General features: G+C 39.7%; 1 protein-coding gene across 5 annotated transcripts in view; it reads right to left on the bottom strand.

Annotated features, from left to right (window-relative positions):
* LOC135519211 (TSC22 domain family protein 1-like) overlaps window positions 1-17,421 on the bottom strand; it is a 69,635-nt gene that overhangs the window by 29,918 nt on the left and 22,296 nt on the right. The window contains exon 2 of one of the 5 annotated variants that reach the window (XM_064944312.1): window positions 1,022-1,168. The exons of 2 other annotated variants lie outside the window; for them this stretch is intronic. In XM_064944312.1, the coding sequence (XP_064800384.1) occupies window positions 1,132-1,168 (37 nt within the window). In that variant the 3' untranslated portion in view covers window positions 1,022-1,131. Of the gene's footprint in view, window positions 1-1,021; window positions 1,169-2,625; window positions 2,649-2,715; window positions 2,840-17,421 lie in introns of those variants that run through there. 2 more of the 5 variants (XM_064944313.1, XM_064944314.1) reach the window with 2 other exon arrangements.

The raw sequence follows: 17,421 nt of genomic DNA, 5'->3' as shown, positions 1-17,421 counted from the left end.
GGGTATTGTGCGTAGGTTGAGGGAAAATGATTTAATCAATTTTAGAATAAGGCTGCAACGTAACAAAATGTAGAAAAGGTCACGAGGTCTGTAATTAATATGCAGTTCACAATTATTACCACTAGCTAGGTCTCATAACGTGAGGTTGATAATACATGCCTAGCACAAGCTAGCAGTTCAATAAAATTACAGTATGTTTGTTGAAACTAAGTGGGCAATACACCTGGGTAAAATATAGTTGCGTTTTGGAGGAAGCAAACAAAGACCTAGGAGAGAGATTGGTGACGGGGGGGAAGAGGTTGATTGTACTGCTGCTAGCCATCTTTTGATGTAAACAATTAGTTATATTGTTGGCTGTCGTGAGAGAACTTCATCTATCTAGCTGAATAACCAGGTTAAACTGAGCTTTCTATACAGTCACATCTCGCTAGCTGTGTGGTTATTTCTGTGCTAGCCAAGTGTAGCCCACACCACCAGAGCAAACAGATAAAACAGGAAATAAACATTGGTGATTTTGTTTAGTAGATCTGATAGCAACAAGTCTGTGTGTGTATAGAACTCGTTTGTTCGGTTTTTTGGTTGGCTCAAGAAAAATGAACTTGTCATTTTGTGCTAGCAAGCCAACTAACTAGCTTGCTAGAAATGATGGAATGCCGCAGCACCGAATGTTTACTGGGGAACCTCCTGGTTGTGCGTGCATATAGAACTTGCTACTGTTTTGACAGTTGAAAAGGTCTTCATAATAATAGTTCTCCCTGAACGAGCCGACAGAAGCTCCTGATTACATGCTCCAATACACCTAGTCTCCATAGGTCTGTCAGGCCAGAATATAGGAGAAATTACATCTACACATTAAATGATGCACACAGAGCAGTCATTGCTCCCTCTCAAATCCTCCATTGTTCATTGTGAGAAACGGGACCTGTAGAAAACCTAAACAGCAGGTGGAAGAGTGAAAACTGGTACACTACACCCACAATAACATCTGCTAAACACATATGTGGCCAATACAATTTGATTTGATTCACACTTGAATATTGACTTAAATAGATGAGTTTTGTTGATCTGTAATCTGCAGTTCATTCTGGGAGGCCGTCCTTCTTAAACCCTGGCCTGTAGAACTATAGGATCTTACCCATTCCTTCCTTCCTCCGTGTGTGCGTTGTATCTAATTAGATGTCCAGAGAGAGAGAGGAGGAACAGAGTGGATTAACTAGAGACTGCGTCAGGCCAAAGGCAGTGATGACAGGGGGCCAACATAAGTAGTACGTGATCCCACACACACAGCTCAGTGGCTGCAGCGCCATACATGGACTACGGAAGTTTACATACAGAAATGTTTACATAGGTTGGAGTCATTAAAAGTCGTTTTTCAACCACTCCACAAATGTATTGCTAACAAACTATAATTTTGGTAAGTCGGTTAGGACATCAACTTTGTGCATTACACAAGTCATTTTTCCAACAATTGTTTACAGACAGATTTCACTTATAATTCACTTTCACAATTCCAGTGAGTCAAATGAAACAAAAATAGAACCATTTGGCCATAATGACCATCTTTATGTTTGGAGGAAAAAGTCAAAGAACACCATCCCAACTGTGAAGCACGGGGGTGGCAGCATCATGGTGGGGGTGCATTGCTGCAGGAGGGACTGGTGCACTTCACAAAATAGATGTCATCATTAGTATGGAAAAATATATTGAAGCAACAGCTCAAGACAGTCAGGAAGTTAAAGCTTGGTCACAAAGAATACTTCCAAAGTTGTGGCAAAATGGCGTACGGACATCAAAGTCAAGGTATTGGAGTGGCGATCAATCCCATAGAAAACTTGTGGGCAGAACTGAAAAAGTGTGTGCGAGCAAGAAGGCCTACAAACCCGACTCAGTTACACCAGCTCTGTCAAGAGGAATGGGACAAAATTCACCCAACTTATTGTGGGAAGCTTGTGGAAGGCTACCTGAAACATTTGATCCAAGTTAAACAATTTAACGGCTATGCTACCAAATACTGATTAAGTGTATGTAAACTTTTGATCCACTGGGAATGTGATGAAAAAATAAAAGCTGAAATAAATCACTGCTATTATTCTGATATTTCACATTCTAAAATAAAGTGGTGATCCCAACTGACTTAAGACAGGGAATTTGTACTAGGATTAAATGTCAGGAATTGTGAAAAACGGAGTTTAAATGCATTTGGCTAAGGTGTGTGTAAACTTCCGACTTCAACTGTATATTTACCTCGAGTGTGTATTTATGGACCACTAACAGATAGAGAGAATGAGTCCATCTACCGGTATGCTTCTACTTTCACAGAAAACCACAAAAAGGTATTTCTTTGCTAATTAACTCAAGACACTGGCCTGTGTCCTCTGTCCTGAGTTGTAACACACTCACAGATACAACCTACAGCCTATCTACTACTGTTGAGGCCAATGTAGCTGCTGTGCTCATATGAGTGTTTATATATTATGATATTGAGAAAGCAGAGGCCAGAGGGACAGAGAAAGAGAGAATAACAAGGAAGAAAAAGCTAGAAGGGATGGAGAGTAGCTGTGTGTGGGTGGATGCGACCGGTTTGAACCGGTCAGCTGTGACTCTTACTGAGCGTTGAAAGGACAGCCCCCTTTTACAGCAACGCATCCCTGCAGAACAGTTAGAATGCTTTAGCCAGAGGCCTGCAGTAGTCAGTAAATACATGGGGCCTGGGGCCATTTGGGGTCCACCATCTGATGCCATTACTGGTCAACGCTGTCAAGTGGTCAAAGTGGAGTCTTAAATTAACATTTAACACACTTCACAGTTTAATGTAATGGCAGAGGAAGAGAACTCTTACCTACAGATGGGTAGCGAAAGGGCAGGTCAGCAGAGAACATGGAAAAAAAGAGAGGGAGACAAATAGATGAACATATAGTACAGTACACACACGGATCTACAATTGTGCGACTGTGCCACAAGCCACTTCCGAACAACGAAATTATGCAGACTCAGATTTTTCACTTTATAAGGGTAAAACATGATTTCAAAGTCTAACAAATCTATTAACAATTTCTACAGAAAATTTCACAAAAACACATTTACTGGAAGAATGATTGTAAAATCTGTTTCATTCTGTAACAGAATGTATATCTGCACAGTTATTCGTGTAAATGTGTTTTTGAAAAATTTTCAGTGAAAATTATTAAGTGTTCCTTGTGCATAGAGTTGTATGGTTTGTTAAACTTTGAAATCAATGGTTGTTGGTATACATTTTAAAGTGAAAAAGAGTTTCAGCGTAATTCCATTGCCATGGAATTTCCCATAGGTTTACAGTAAATATGTCTGTATAATACACAAATAGTGTGTATGTGTTGATGTATGAGGGGTTTTGGGTTAGGCAAGGGCTGGACCAGTGACTCGGCCAAAGGGGAGGGTAGAGCAAAACAAAATGGTTGTTCCTGTGTGTAGGCTACACACCGTTTCACCACAGAAAAGCACTTCCTAATAAAATGGCCATATAATATGCCACCTGTGAGTCACCCCACACACCCTCTTGCTCTCATTCTCTCTAGTCCCTAAGCCTGCTGACTCATTCAACCCAGAGCCACAGGGTCTATCCTCACTCAGCTTAATCTAAATCAACACTACATCATTACCATAAATAGGCATACATTGTGTTCCATACATTCAGAGGCAGACTGATGCCAGGGTGTGGTTTTGTCATGGTTAATCATCCTTAAATCAATCAAAACAGTCACCCTGCAGGTGTTTCCCGGGCTCAAAGTAGGGCTAGGCGATATCGAATTAATCCGAATTAATGTTTTTGCACTATATTCTAAAATGCCTGTATTGCAGAATCTGGGTTAAGTATTTATGTGCGTTTATGTCCGCTTGTTCTCATGTTGTCTTTTTGGTCTGGTCTCATTTGCTCTTTCTGTGCACGTTCCCATTTACACCAGAGATCTGTATATAATGATGTCACCGCCCTAACAACGGGAGTTGTTGTCCCAAAGAAGGGGCATGCAACAAGCTTAGGTTCAAAATAAGCGCATCAAAACGCATTGGGCTTATTTTGGCAAGAGTGAAACCTCTCGCTTCGCCTATTTCTCCCAAGCCCTTCCCTCTACCACAACAAAGGTGAGAGTACCTTCTTCCTCTCTGACAAACGGTTTCAACTCGCTATTTGCATTGGAGGTTTACTCCAACAGAATTGGTTATATCGACACAAACAAATGGAGAAATTATTTGACTAATAGAGGAGAAATTAACGTTTCAATCCCTACCCTGTTTATATTTCAACTACTCAAATTTCGAGCAGAGCAGACGCTACTAAAACAGATCTACCAATGAACAATCATTCTGGAAAATGAACGCTTAGTTTGTCACGCGCACATTAAGGTACCACGTATAGCTAGCAGCATTTTAGTCAAATAAAGATTATTTTAGATGTTAAGTCTGTTTTATAAATGTGAAATAGGCATAAAATAATTAAGGAATTTGCCACTCGTTCTCATTCTGATAAATAAGGTAGGCCACTTGATTTCAACATCTGAACAAAGTGGACAGGCTAGCATGCTGTTCAAATAGTTGGAGATTAATTGTTATGAACACAACATTCTGTCCAACTGTTTTTCCTTGTTAGCTGAATTCAGAGCTTGTGAAATTATACCTAGATCCAAGTTGGCTAAACTTGAAATATAAAATATTAGCTGGCTACTCACTAGCACGTGGGCTTGTGCTTGAGAGATTGTTTATGCCTGCTACATTATTCGTGAAGGTGCATTTTGCATGGTTCTGGTTACATTTGTAACAAAAAGGTCATTTTTATAGACAGACCTGAAAGCCAGATCAGTGATAGAAAAAAAAGCAATGACAACTATTTTGATTAAACGAGCTCTTAATTAATTTGATTGCTGACTGTTAAATGCAGTGTATTTGACCTTTACATTGTACAGCAAAGCTAATTTAGAGCTAATATATAGATATATTTTTAAATCAATATAGATATATTTTTAAATCAATATATATATATATATAGATATATTTTTAAATCAATATAGATATATTTTTAAATCAATATAGATATATATTTAAATCAATATAGATATATTTTTAAATCTATCTATCTATATCTATATATATTTAAATCAATATAGATATATATTTAAATCAATATAGATATATTTTTAAATCTATATATATATATATATATATATATATATATATATATATATATATATATAGTGAATTGCCCACACTTTTCAAAAAATGTGAGATAATGGTTTTAGACCATATCGCCCAGCCCTAGCTTATGTGCTGACATTACATAACTGTCCACTGGTCTCCACCCAGTTAAAACGAGTACAGCATATCTCTAGACTCTAAACCACTTCAATAGACCCCGTGGGGAATATTTACACAGTATAAGGCTACGTTTGTCCTCTCTCTCTCTCTCCCGTGCTCTCCTCTTCCTTCAAAACCAGCAGGCAAACAACCTATCAGGGAGATTGTCCAGTGAGCAGTAGATGGAGGACGCTGATTAGAGGAGTGACACTGACAACTGGTGGACATCAGAGGTAACAGCATAGTTCACAGGTCTCAGATGTATGCAGGACAATGGATGTCTAGCCAACATGAATTTGATCTCCACCTATATGCCAGAAATAGCCTCGGGCCCTATACTTACTAGATTACTGCCAATGATACAAATTTAAGTTTTAGATGACAATGGCAAACAAAATAATGATATTGGGCCTTGATTATAGGCAAGGGCGATAGGCAAGGGCCACATTAGAAAAAAGGGTATTTACAAGGGGATCAGACATTTCAATTACTCTTCCTAAAATCGGTATAAGAACAATGGCAAACAATTATAATATTATAAACTCACTTTCATTCAATTTCAATTTTGCTAAAAGTTCATTTTAAGTGCTTTAAGAGTAGCCTTATTCAGTGCATCAAATTCTTTAAATAATGGAACACATTTTATGTTTTATGTACTTAATCTTTAGTTGTTTTTTTTACCCATAGGAAACAAACATTTTACGTATGGCATCTGTTGACTGTTGATCATATTCTGTTCTATTTTCTAATTATTTTCCACTAATTTTCTGTCTTGTCTTGTTACACATAAAAACATTTCATGCATGGCATCTCTCAGTTGTCTACCTTTTGCGGGGAGAAGTCTCTCTCCCCCCACATCAGTAGAGAACGGGCCCTATAACAAACTGCACAACCAGTTTTATCCCTCCCCTGTAGTCCCAAATAAAGTCTATTCAAATCGATAGATAATATCAGAAGATCACCTTTGGGTGAGTCTTTGCACACCTGGATTGTACAATATTTGCACATTCTTTCAAAATTCTCCATGCTCTGTCAAGTTGGTTGTATTTGTAATGGCAGCAGATACTCTTCCTGGGGTCCAGCAAAATAAAGGCAGTTACAATTTTAAAAACATTACAATACATTCACAACAGATTAAGTGTGTGCCCTCAGTGGGTCTTATGGTTGTGGAGGTATAAATTCACAAGCTCTGAATTCATTAGATTATTACCGGCTATTTGAAATGCAGTGTACTTGACCTTTAAATTGTACAACAAAACTTAAGAGTTCAAATTTAAGCAAAAAATAAATATGAAAAACATACCAATATATTCACAACACATGAAGTGTGCGCGCTCAGGCCCCTAAACAACCATTTTGAAGTCAAAACCTTAACCAGGCCACTCAGGAACATTCAATGTCGTCTTGGTAAGCAACTCCAGTGTACAGTGGGGCAAAAAAGTATTTAGTCAGCCACCAATTGTGCAAGCTCTCCAACTTAAAGATGAGAGGCCTGTAATTTTCATCATAGTTACACTTCAACTATGACAGACAAAATGAGAAGAAAAATAAGTATTTGGTCAATAACAAAAGTTTCTCAATACTTTGTTATATACCCTTTGTTGGCAATGACAGAGGTCAAACATTTTCTGTAAGTCTTCACAAGGTTTTCACACACTGTTGCTGGTATTTTGGCCCATTCCTCCATGCAGATTTTCTCTAGAGCAGTGATGTTTTGGGGCTGTTGCTGGGCAACACGGACTTTCAACTCCCTCCAAAGATTTTCTATGGGGTTGAGATCTGGAGACTGGCTAGGCCACTCCAAGACCTTGAAATGCTTCTTACGAAGCCACTCCTTCGTTGCCCGGGCGGTGTGTTTTGGATCATTGTCATGCTGAAAGACCCAGCCACGTTTCATCTTCAATGCCCTTGCTGATGGAAGGAGGTTCTCACTCAAAATCTCACGATACATGGCCCCATTCATTCTTTCCTTTACACAGATCAGTTGTCCTGGTCCCTTTGCAGAAAAACAGCCCAAAAGCATGATGTTTCCACCCCTATGCTTCACAGTGGGTATGGTGTTCTTTGGATGCAACTCAGCATTCTTTGTCCTCCAAACACGACGAGATGAGTTTTTACCAAAAAGTTATATTTTGGTTTCATCTGACCATATGACATTCTCCCAATCGTCTTCTGGATCATACAAATGCTCTCTAGCAAACTTCAGACGGGCCTGGACATGTACTGGCTTAAGCAGGGGGACACGTCTGGCACTGCAGGATTTGAGTCCCTGGCGGCGTCGTGTGTTACTGATGGTAGGCTTTGTTACTTTGGTCCCAGCTCTCAGCAGGTCATTCACTAGGTCCCCCCGTGTGGTTCTGGGATTTTTGCTCACCGTTCTTGTGATCATTTTGACCCCACGGAGTGAGATCTTGCGTGGAGCCCCAGATCGAGGGAGATTATCAGTGGTCTTGTATGACCTCCATTTCCTAATAATTGCTCCCACAGTTGATTTCTTCAAACCAAGCTGCTTACTTATTGCAGATTCAGTCTTCCCAGCCTGGTGCAGGTCTACAATTTTGTTTCTGGTGTCCTTTGACAGCTCTTTGGTCTTGGCCATAGTGGAGTTTGGAGTGTGACTGCTTGAGGTTGTGGACAGGTGTCTTTTATACTGATAACAAGTTCAAACAGGTGCCATTAATACAGGTAAAGAGTGGAGAACAGAGGAGCCTCTTAAAGAAGAAGTTACAGGTCTGAGAGCCAGAAATCTTGCTTGTTTGTAGGTGACCAAATACTTATTTTCCAACATAATATGCAAATAAATTCATTAAAAATCCTACAATGTGATTTTCTGGATTTTTCCCACTCATTTTGTCTGTCATAGTTGAAGTGTACCTATGATGAAAATTACAGGCCTCTCATCTTTAAGTTGGAGAGCTTGCACAATTGGTGGCTGACTAAATACTTTTTTGCCCCACTGTATATTCTGTACAGGCTTCCTTCTTTTCACTCTTTCAATTAGGATAGTATTGTGGAGTAACTACAATGTCATTGATCCGTCCTCAGTTCTCTCCTATCACAGCCATTAAACTCTGTGGAGGAGAATTTCTGTCTATAATAAAGCCCTTGTGGGGGAAACTGATTCTGATTTGCCGGGCCTGGCCTGGCTCCACGGTGGTTGGGCCTTTTGCCCTCCAAGGCTCACCTATGGCTGCACTCCTGCCTAGTCATGTGAAATCTACATATTAGGGCCTAATACATTTATTTCAATTGACTGATTTCCTTATATGAACTGTAACTCATTAAATCTTGGAAATTGTTGCATGTTGGATTTATATTTTTGTTCAGTATACTTCAGTACCAGATCTGTAAAATATTAATTTAGCAGTTATCTAAGTTAATAATACCAATTCCTGGGGTAACAATAACTATCACGTATACAAACAGTGATAGCGTCTGAACAACATTGTAGTAACATAATTACCTCGACACTAGTGCCTCTGCACATTGACTCATAACCTGACTGAATCAGTGACTGGTGTACAAATCACATTTTATTTCTCACATGCGCCGAATACAACTGGTAAAGCCTTATTGAAATGCTTACTTACAAGCCCTTAACCAACAATGCAGTCTTAACAGTACCCCCTGTATATTGTTATCTACTGCTGCTCTTTAATTATTGGTTATTCTTACTTTTATTTGGGGGGGGGGGTGTTAAGACTGCATTGTTTTTCAACCACTCCACAAAATTCTTGTTTACAAACTATAGTTTTGGCAAGTTGGTTAGGACATCAACCTTGTGAATGACATCCTTTTTTACAAACAGATTATTTCATCACAATTCCAGCGGGTCAGAAGTTTTCATACACTAAGTTGACTGTGCCTTCAAACAGCATGGAACATTCCAGAAAATGATGTCATGGCTTTAAAAGCTTCTGATAGGCTAATTGATATAATTTGAGTCAATTGGAGGTGTAACTGTGGATGTATATCAAGGCCTAACTTCTAACTCATGGGAAAAGCAAAAGAAATCAGCCAAGACCTCAAAACAATTGTAGATCTCCACAAGTCTGGTTCATCCTTGGGAGCAATTGCCAAACGCCTAAAGGTATCACGGCCAACTGTACAAACAATAGTACGGAAGTATAAACACCATGGGACCACGCAGCCACCATACCACTCAGGAAACAGACGCGTTCTGTCCCCGAGAGATGAACATACTTTGTTGCGAAAAGGGCAAATCAGTCCCAGAACAACAGCAAAGGACCTTGTGAAGATGCTGGAGGAAACAGGTACAAAATTATCTATGCCCACAGTAAAACGAGTCCTATATTGACATAACCTGAAAGTCCACTCAGCAAGGAAGAAGCCACAGCTCCAAAACCACCATAAAAAAAGCCAGACTATGGCATGGGGACAAATATCATACTTTTTGGAGAAATGTCCTCTGATCTGATGAAGCAAGAAATAGAACCGTTTGGCCAAAATGACCATCGTTATGTTTGGAGGAAAAAGGGGGAGGCTTGCAAGCCAAAGAATACCATCCCACCTGTGAAGCACGGGGGTCACAGCATCATGTTGTGGGGGTGATTTGCTGCAGGAGGGACTGGTGCACTTCACAAAACAGATGGCATCATGAGGAAAGGAAAATTATGTGGATATATTGAAGCAACATCTCAAGACATCAGTCAGGATATTAAAGCTTGGTCACAAATGGGTCTTCTAAATGGACAATGACCCCAAGCATACTTCCAAAGTTGTGGCAAAATGGCTTAAGGACAACAAAGTCAAGGCATTGGAGTGGCCATCACAAAGCCCGGACCTCAATCCTATAGAACATTTGTGGGCAGAACTGAAAAAGTGTGTGCGAGCAAGAAGGCCTACAAATCTGACTCAGTTACACCAGCTCTGTCAGGAGGAATGGGCCAAAACTTATGTGGGAAGCTTGTGGGAGGCTACCGAAACATTTGACCCAAGTTAAACATTTTAATGGCAATGCTACCAAATACTAATTGGGTGTATAATCTTCTGACCCACTGGGAATGTGATGAAATAAAAGCTGAAATAAATCACTCTACTATTATTCTGACATTTCACTTTCTTAAAATAAAGTGGTGATCCTAACTGACCTAAGACAGGGAATGTTTAGTAGGATTAAATGTCTGGAATTGTGAAAAACTGAGTTTACATATACCTTAGCCAAATACATTTGAACTTCCAAATTAAACTGTATCTGCACTAATGGTTTTGAATACTCTTGAAATCTTGAGGAAAATATCTGTGTATAAACTGAATCTGCATAAATGTGAAATGTTTTGTATTCTCCCACATGATGGATCCACCAGTTTGGCTACACTTCTATTCAAAAGGGTCAAACAAATTCACATATCTGGGTGTTTCAGTTACCCACCACTTTAAAGACCTAAAGGCAAACTTTACAAAGCTACAATAACATACGAAACTTGTCTTTGAGTGCTGGTCGCTTCTCCCCTTTCACTATCTGGAAGCATAAATACGGTGAAATGAATGTCTTTCCAAGGTTTATTCAACTATTTCAATGTGTTCGTTTTTTCTTTCTAGATCAAGTTATTACCTCATTCATTGTACAGTTCTACAACTGGTCTGCCAACATCAGAAATAGTATGTACTGGGTTGAATCTCAATTATTCAAGTCATCCCTCTTTGGTGTTGTTGGGTTCTGAGAATAGGAAATATACTTATTCCTGTCACTGAGGGAGTGCTGAGGTTTAGAGGGTCTACACCAGAAGTTAATGCTTATAGTCGGAAGGTATATAATGTGTGCAACTAAGCTTGGAATGTGTTGAGTGCAGGGAAGCGATTACATGTCGCAGGCATTGATAAGCGGAGGGAGCCTTGGATTGGTGATGGAGGGGGGGTTGAGGTCAGGTCACCTTAAGGGAGAAATAAAGGTTTATGGCCCGTATCACTAGTGTCCTACCTAGCAGTAAAGAACAATGTTTGTACAGATGGGTAGGAGGAGACTCAGCCTATGAGGAACGGTTAAATATCAGTGCTTGTGTGAAAATGTTTGTCTAATGCAGCCCTATTCATCCTCTGGAAATAATAAACTTGGTTAAGCTTTGAGAGAGTGTTTCACTGAGAATTAGAACCTAACAGTGAAAATGGAAGAATCAGCCTGTGACACACTAATGTTCACCCTTACCTTTGCCGATATCCAGGTACACATCTAATCCCATCGTTAAACAACCTATGAGAATATGGATCCATTTGACAACATTTTCAGCTTCACTCAGCATGTCCCTACACAATAACCATATGTTCCCCCCATCATGTGAAGACATTGAATTTGATGTAAGGCAGAGTAAAGGTGTTCATGTATTGGATCGTTTTCTGAACAATAATTTTGCCTCACTTGACAAACAAGTCAAAAACATTGATCTTCCTAGATGTATTTCATTATCTTCAGGTACGCAACTTGTAAGTACATCAAAACAAAATGGGAAGATGATCTGAACAATGAATTCTCAGATGAGGAATGGAATTATTGTTGAGAGGGTGCATCCATTGTCTATTTGTGCTAGACATGCATTTGTTCAGGTCAAGCTGCTACACCAAATCTATTGAACTAAGTCCAGGCTAAGTAAAAGGTATCCAAACCTAGACCCTATGTGACCGATGTAGAGAGGCTTCTGCAGCTATTACTCATATGTTTTGGTCCAGCGTTTTTGCAACAATATAACATTTTTGGAGTCAATGTATAACTGTGCCCTCAGAGGGCCCTTTTTGGCCTACCACCTACTGGGTTAATGGTGTCCAGATTAGGGGTCGACCGATTATGATTTTTCAATGCCGATACCGATAATTGGAAGGACCAAAAAAAGCCGATACCGATTAAAAATCGGCAGATTTATTATTTATATTTATAATAAATTACAATTACAACAAAACTGAATTAACACTTATTTTAACTTAATATAATACATAAATAAAAATCTATTAAGTCTCAAATAATGAAACACGTTCAATTTGGTTTAAATAATACAAAAACAGTGTTAAAAAGTAAAAGTGGAATATGTGCTATGTAAAAAAGCTAATGTTTAAGTTCCTTGCTCAGAACATGAGAACATATGACAGCTGGTGGTTCCAATATTCCCAGGTAAGAAGTTTTAGGTTGAAGTTATTATAGGAATTATAGGACTATTTCCCTCTATAACATTTGTATTTCATTAACCTTTGACTATTGGATGCTCTTATAGGCAACATAGTATTGCCAGCCTAATCTCGGGAGTTGATAGGCTTGAAGTCAAACAGCGCTATGCTTCAAGCATTGCGAAAAGCTGCTGGCAAACAGAGGAAAGTGCAATTTAAATAAAAGCTTACGAGACTGCTGCTGCCTAGTACTGCTATAATCAGACTTAATTGTAATATAGTAAGCACACAGAAATACAAGCCTTAGTCATTAACCTCTTGAAACTCTGGGGGCGCAATTTCATTTTTGGATGAAAAACGTTCCCGTTTTAAACAAGATATTTTGTCACAAAAATATGCTCGACTATGCATATAATTGATAGCTTTGGAAAGAAAACACTCTGAATTTTCCAGAACTGCAAATATATTGTCTGTGGGTGCCCTAGAACGGGAGCTACAGGCAAAACCAAGATGAAACGGCAACCAGGAAACCAGCAGGATTTTTGAGGCTCCGTTTTCCATTGTCTCCTTATATGGCTGTGAATGCGAGAGGAATGAGCCTGCCCTTTCTGTCGTTTCCCCAAGGTGTCTGCAGCATTGTGACGTATTTGTAGGCATATCATTGGAAGATTGACCATAAGAAACTACATTTTCCAGGTGTCCGCCCGGTGTCCTCCGTCGAAATTGGTGCGTCTTTTTCAGCTGCTGGTATTTTTCCATGCGATTCTGAGGGGAAAGCAGGCTTCCACGAACTGCATATCAATGAAGAGATATGTGAAAAAACACCTTGAGGATTGATTCTAAACAACGTTTGCCATGTTTCGGTCGATATTATGGAGTTAATTCGGAAAAAGTTTGACGTTTTGGTGACTGAATTTTCGGTTCGTTTCGGTAGCCAAATGTGATGTACAAAACGGAGCGATTTCTCCTTCACAAAGATTCTTTCAGGAAAAACTGAACATTTGCTATGTAACTGAGAGTCTCCTCATTGAAAACATCCGAAGCTCTTCAAAGGTAAATGATTTTATTTATTTGGTTATCTGGTTTTTGTGAAAATGTTGCGTGCTAAATGCTACTCAAAATGCTAAGCTAGCTTAGCATACTCTTACACAAATTAGTGATTTGCTATGGTTCAAAAGCATATTTTGAAAATCTGAGACGACAGTGTTGTTAGGAAAAGGCTAAGATTGAGAGCAGGCGCATTATTTTCATTTTATTTGCGATTTTCAGAAATCGTTAACGTTGCGTTATGCTAATGAGCCTGAGGCTTTATTCACGATCCCGGATGGGGAGTATCAAGATTAATATGGTAAAATCCGGAAAGTATAAATTTCAAAAACCAAACGTTTATTCTTCCAGTGAAATACGGAACTGTTCCATATTTTATCTAACGGATGGCAACCCTAAGTCTAAATATTGCTGTTACATTGCACAACCTTCAATGTTATGTCACAATTACGTATAATTCTGGAAAATGAATTACAGTCTTTGTTAGGAAGAAATGGTCTTCACACAGTTCGCAACGAGCCAGGCGACCCAAACTGCAGCATATACCCTGACTGCTTACACTGAACTCAAGAGAATTGACACAATTTCAGGCACCGCATTGATTATATGCAACGCAGGACAAGCTAGTTAAACTAGTAATATCACCAACCATGTGTAGTTACCTAGTGATTATGTTATGGGGCGTCAGGGTAGCCTAGTGGTTAGAGAGTAACCGGAGGACTAGTAACCGGAAGGTTGCAAGTTCAAATCCCCGTACAAATCTGTCGTTCTGCCCCTGAACAGGCAGTTACCCCACTGTTCATAGGCCGTCATTGACAATAAGAATTTGTTCTTATTGCCTAGTTAAATAAAAGGTTATAAGCTAAGTTTAATGCTAGCTGGCAACTTACCATGGCTCTTTGCTGCTGGCACTCGCGTAACAGGTGGTCAAGCCTGCCACGCAGTCTCCTTGTGGATTGCAATATAATCTCCGTCCAAAATTGCAGATTACCGATTGTTATGAAAACTTGAAATTGGCCCTAATTAAATTGGCCATTTCGATTAATCGGTCGACCTCTAGTCCAGATCAGTGCAGGACACACTTTCTCTACTATCCTTGCAAAAAGACGTATAATTCTTGAGGAAAAATGTCCACCCTCCATTGCAGTTGATGGCTGCACAATTTTATTCACATTTTAAAACTGTAATTGAGAATGTGCACCCCTTTGGGTTCCCAGGGCCAGGAGTTGGGAAGCATTTCTCTCCAACGTAAAAATGTAACAAACAAACAAACAAACACACACACACACACTGATCTGATATTGTATACCATGGAATGTAGGTAAAAATATTTGTGAAATATGAATAAAAAACAAACTTCTAAATAAATCCTGACAGCCAATAGGCACTAGATGGAGCAAGAGACTAACACTACTCAGTGACCGTAATAGCGGAATTAATACAATAGATCCATTACCTCTCTCTCCTCAGTTTTGCCCCGTCATAGAGCCATTACTTCCCGAGTCCTGTACAGTCTGCAAATAATACTGACCCTGTAACTGGCAGCTCTGCTCACCCAGGCCTCTTCAATGCAGCAAAATGCTCCTCTCAAAACAAAATTGGTAAATTCCTCATTTTACCCAAACTTTATGGTAACAGAGGCCTAGAAAGAGAGTCAAGGTAACGCATTAGTGTGCCTTAAAAAAATATGTTTCAACAAATAGTCCATGAGGGGTGTTGTATGAATGTTTTACAGAGCTATCATTTCAATAACTATTTTAGTATGTGTGTGCATGAGCATGTAAAGGGTAGTTTATGAAATCGGAACTAGTTGGCCCAAAAACAAACAGCACAAAGTCATGTTAAAACGACTCACTCATTCTGAACAACCATCAGAGATGACAGCTCCTCTACTACATAAACCTCTCCATCACCGCAGAACCACGCGGGTGAAGCTAGGTGGGTGAGGACGTCTCCAATCCATGCAGCTTTTGAAAAGAACCCAGTGCCTTCAGTGCTCTCTTTGCCTGTGGGTGTGTTCTGTCAGCTGATGAGACATGATAAAACGGACACTCACACACGCTCCACCATGTAGAAACCAGGTGGAAAATATGATCTCTGACAATGGATCTGTGTAATATTAGGACTTTAACAAGGTCTGACTCACTGCCCATGACCTCAGTGCATGTTTGAGACTAAACAGGAGGTTAAAATAAAACAAACTGTTTTGAGGTTATTGCAGGACATAGCCTACATTCACCCTGTTGGGTGGCGCACAATTGGTCCAGCATCGTCCGGGTTTGGCCGGCGAAGACAGTCACTGTAATTAAGAATTTGTTCTTAACTGACTTGCCTAGTTAAATAAACGGTTAAATACAAATGTTTCAAAAATGTGCATCAAAAATGTGTTTGATGCAACAGTAAACAGTTGTGACAGAACAGAGTGATGATGCACGTGATATATTAATCTGTCAACAGGACGACAACATCAAATAGCCATGCCTGAACACCCCCGCACCCACCTCACACGTTACCTATTACAGCGCACAGTGCAAGCCTGTGTGTGTGTTAGCATGCATGTCCACAGGAAAAGCTATTCATCAATACTGCATGATACCAACACCGGAACTCAATGTGTGAGTGTATGTCTGCTTACGCATGTGTATGATATGGCAAAACAGACTGGATACTATGAAAACCTGTCATCATAACAAACTGCTTAAATCTGTGATTTTATTAATTTTAAATATGAAAAGCTCATAACATCAGTACAGTCAGACAACACTTGCTACGGAACCAGCAACGATGAGTTCCCAATTTATGACCTGGCACACACACCCATGCACACACCCTGCAGTGCAAAGATCAGAAGGACTGTCCTGTCTGTTATTCAAAAGCAGTCACCAGCCTCTTAAATTTAGATAAACTCAAAGCACCTGCCACACCAAACCCACGCCTGGTTGCAGTGGTGAAAAAAACCTGAGTGAAAGAATAAACAAACGGTCATTCATTTAAAAAAAATTGAGCAAGGAGTCCAGATAAGTAGGTACAGTAAGATGTACCCGGGGCAACACTGCAGTAAATACAACCTGTCAGACATATACTGACAAAACAGCCCTGTCATCATCAACATCAGAGGTTGGTTAACCCAGCAGACTGACTGAACAAGCTTCTGGTTTAGTTAGGGGTTACATGGCTGACTGAAGCCTCAATCCCCGGGGCCCAGTTTTCAAAAGTTATGTAGAATTTGCCTATCGGATAGGATTGAATGCATAGAAATAGAATGAATGGAAAGGGACGAATTATTGAACAGAAAGGCAGTCAGAGGTGTGGTGAGGGGTGAGGACATCACAGGGAGCCAGGCAGCCACGCAAGCTCTGGCACTGACACTTAAGAAATGACTCAGTGCTAAACTAAGTGCTAAAACAAGGGCTACTCAGTGCTGAAGGGTAGCACAGGGGATGAGCGTGCTACAGAGGGGCTATTTCTATTGGTAATATAAAAGGCTACACTAAAGGCTAAGAGAGCAGGGTCATGCTGTATGCTAATGCTAACGTGTTAGCAGCTATTAAATCCAGAGACAGGATTAAACACCACATATAACCTATCAAATGATATGGATAAATTTAAATAGATTGTTTTAGAGCACCAGGCTCCAACAGTATATAATGGAAGTTAAAACCCAAACATGCGTCTCAGTCCTTCAAGAATGTGAGACTACGTACTACTGCGCAGGAAAGTTTGATTTGAGGAAGCTCATTTAGGAGGGAGAATATGGGAGTTTGAGTTCAGAAGAACTTCATTCTTGGATTTTAGGTTTAGATTAAAAATTAAGACTGAAGTGAGAGAGCAAGTGAGAAAGAGTGAGAGAAAGGAGGGGGATAAATTATTTTGTGCCAAGCTATTATCTCCCCCAGTGACCTCATTTCACACGGGCCGGATAGACCGGGCTAGACT

Source organism: Oncorhynchus masou, chromosome 29, assembly GCF_036934945.1.
Source record: "Oncorhynchus masou masou isolate Uvic2021 chromosome 29, UVic_Omas_1.1, whole genome shotgun sequence".
Classification (NCBI taxonomy): Eukaryota; Metazoa; Chordata; class Actinopteri; order Salmoniformes; family Salmonidae; genus Oncorhynchus; species Oncorhynchus masou.
This window is presented reverse-complemented; position numbering and strand designations above follow the sequence as displayed.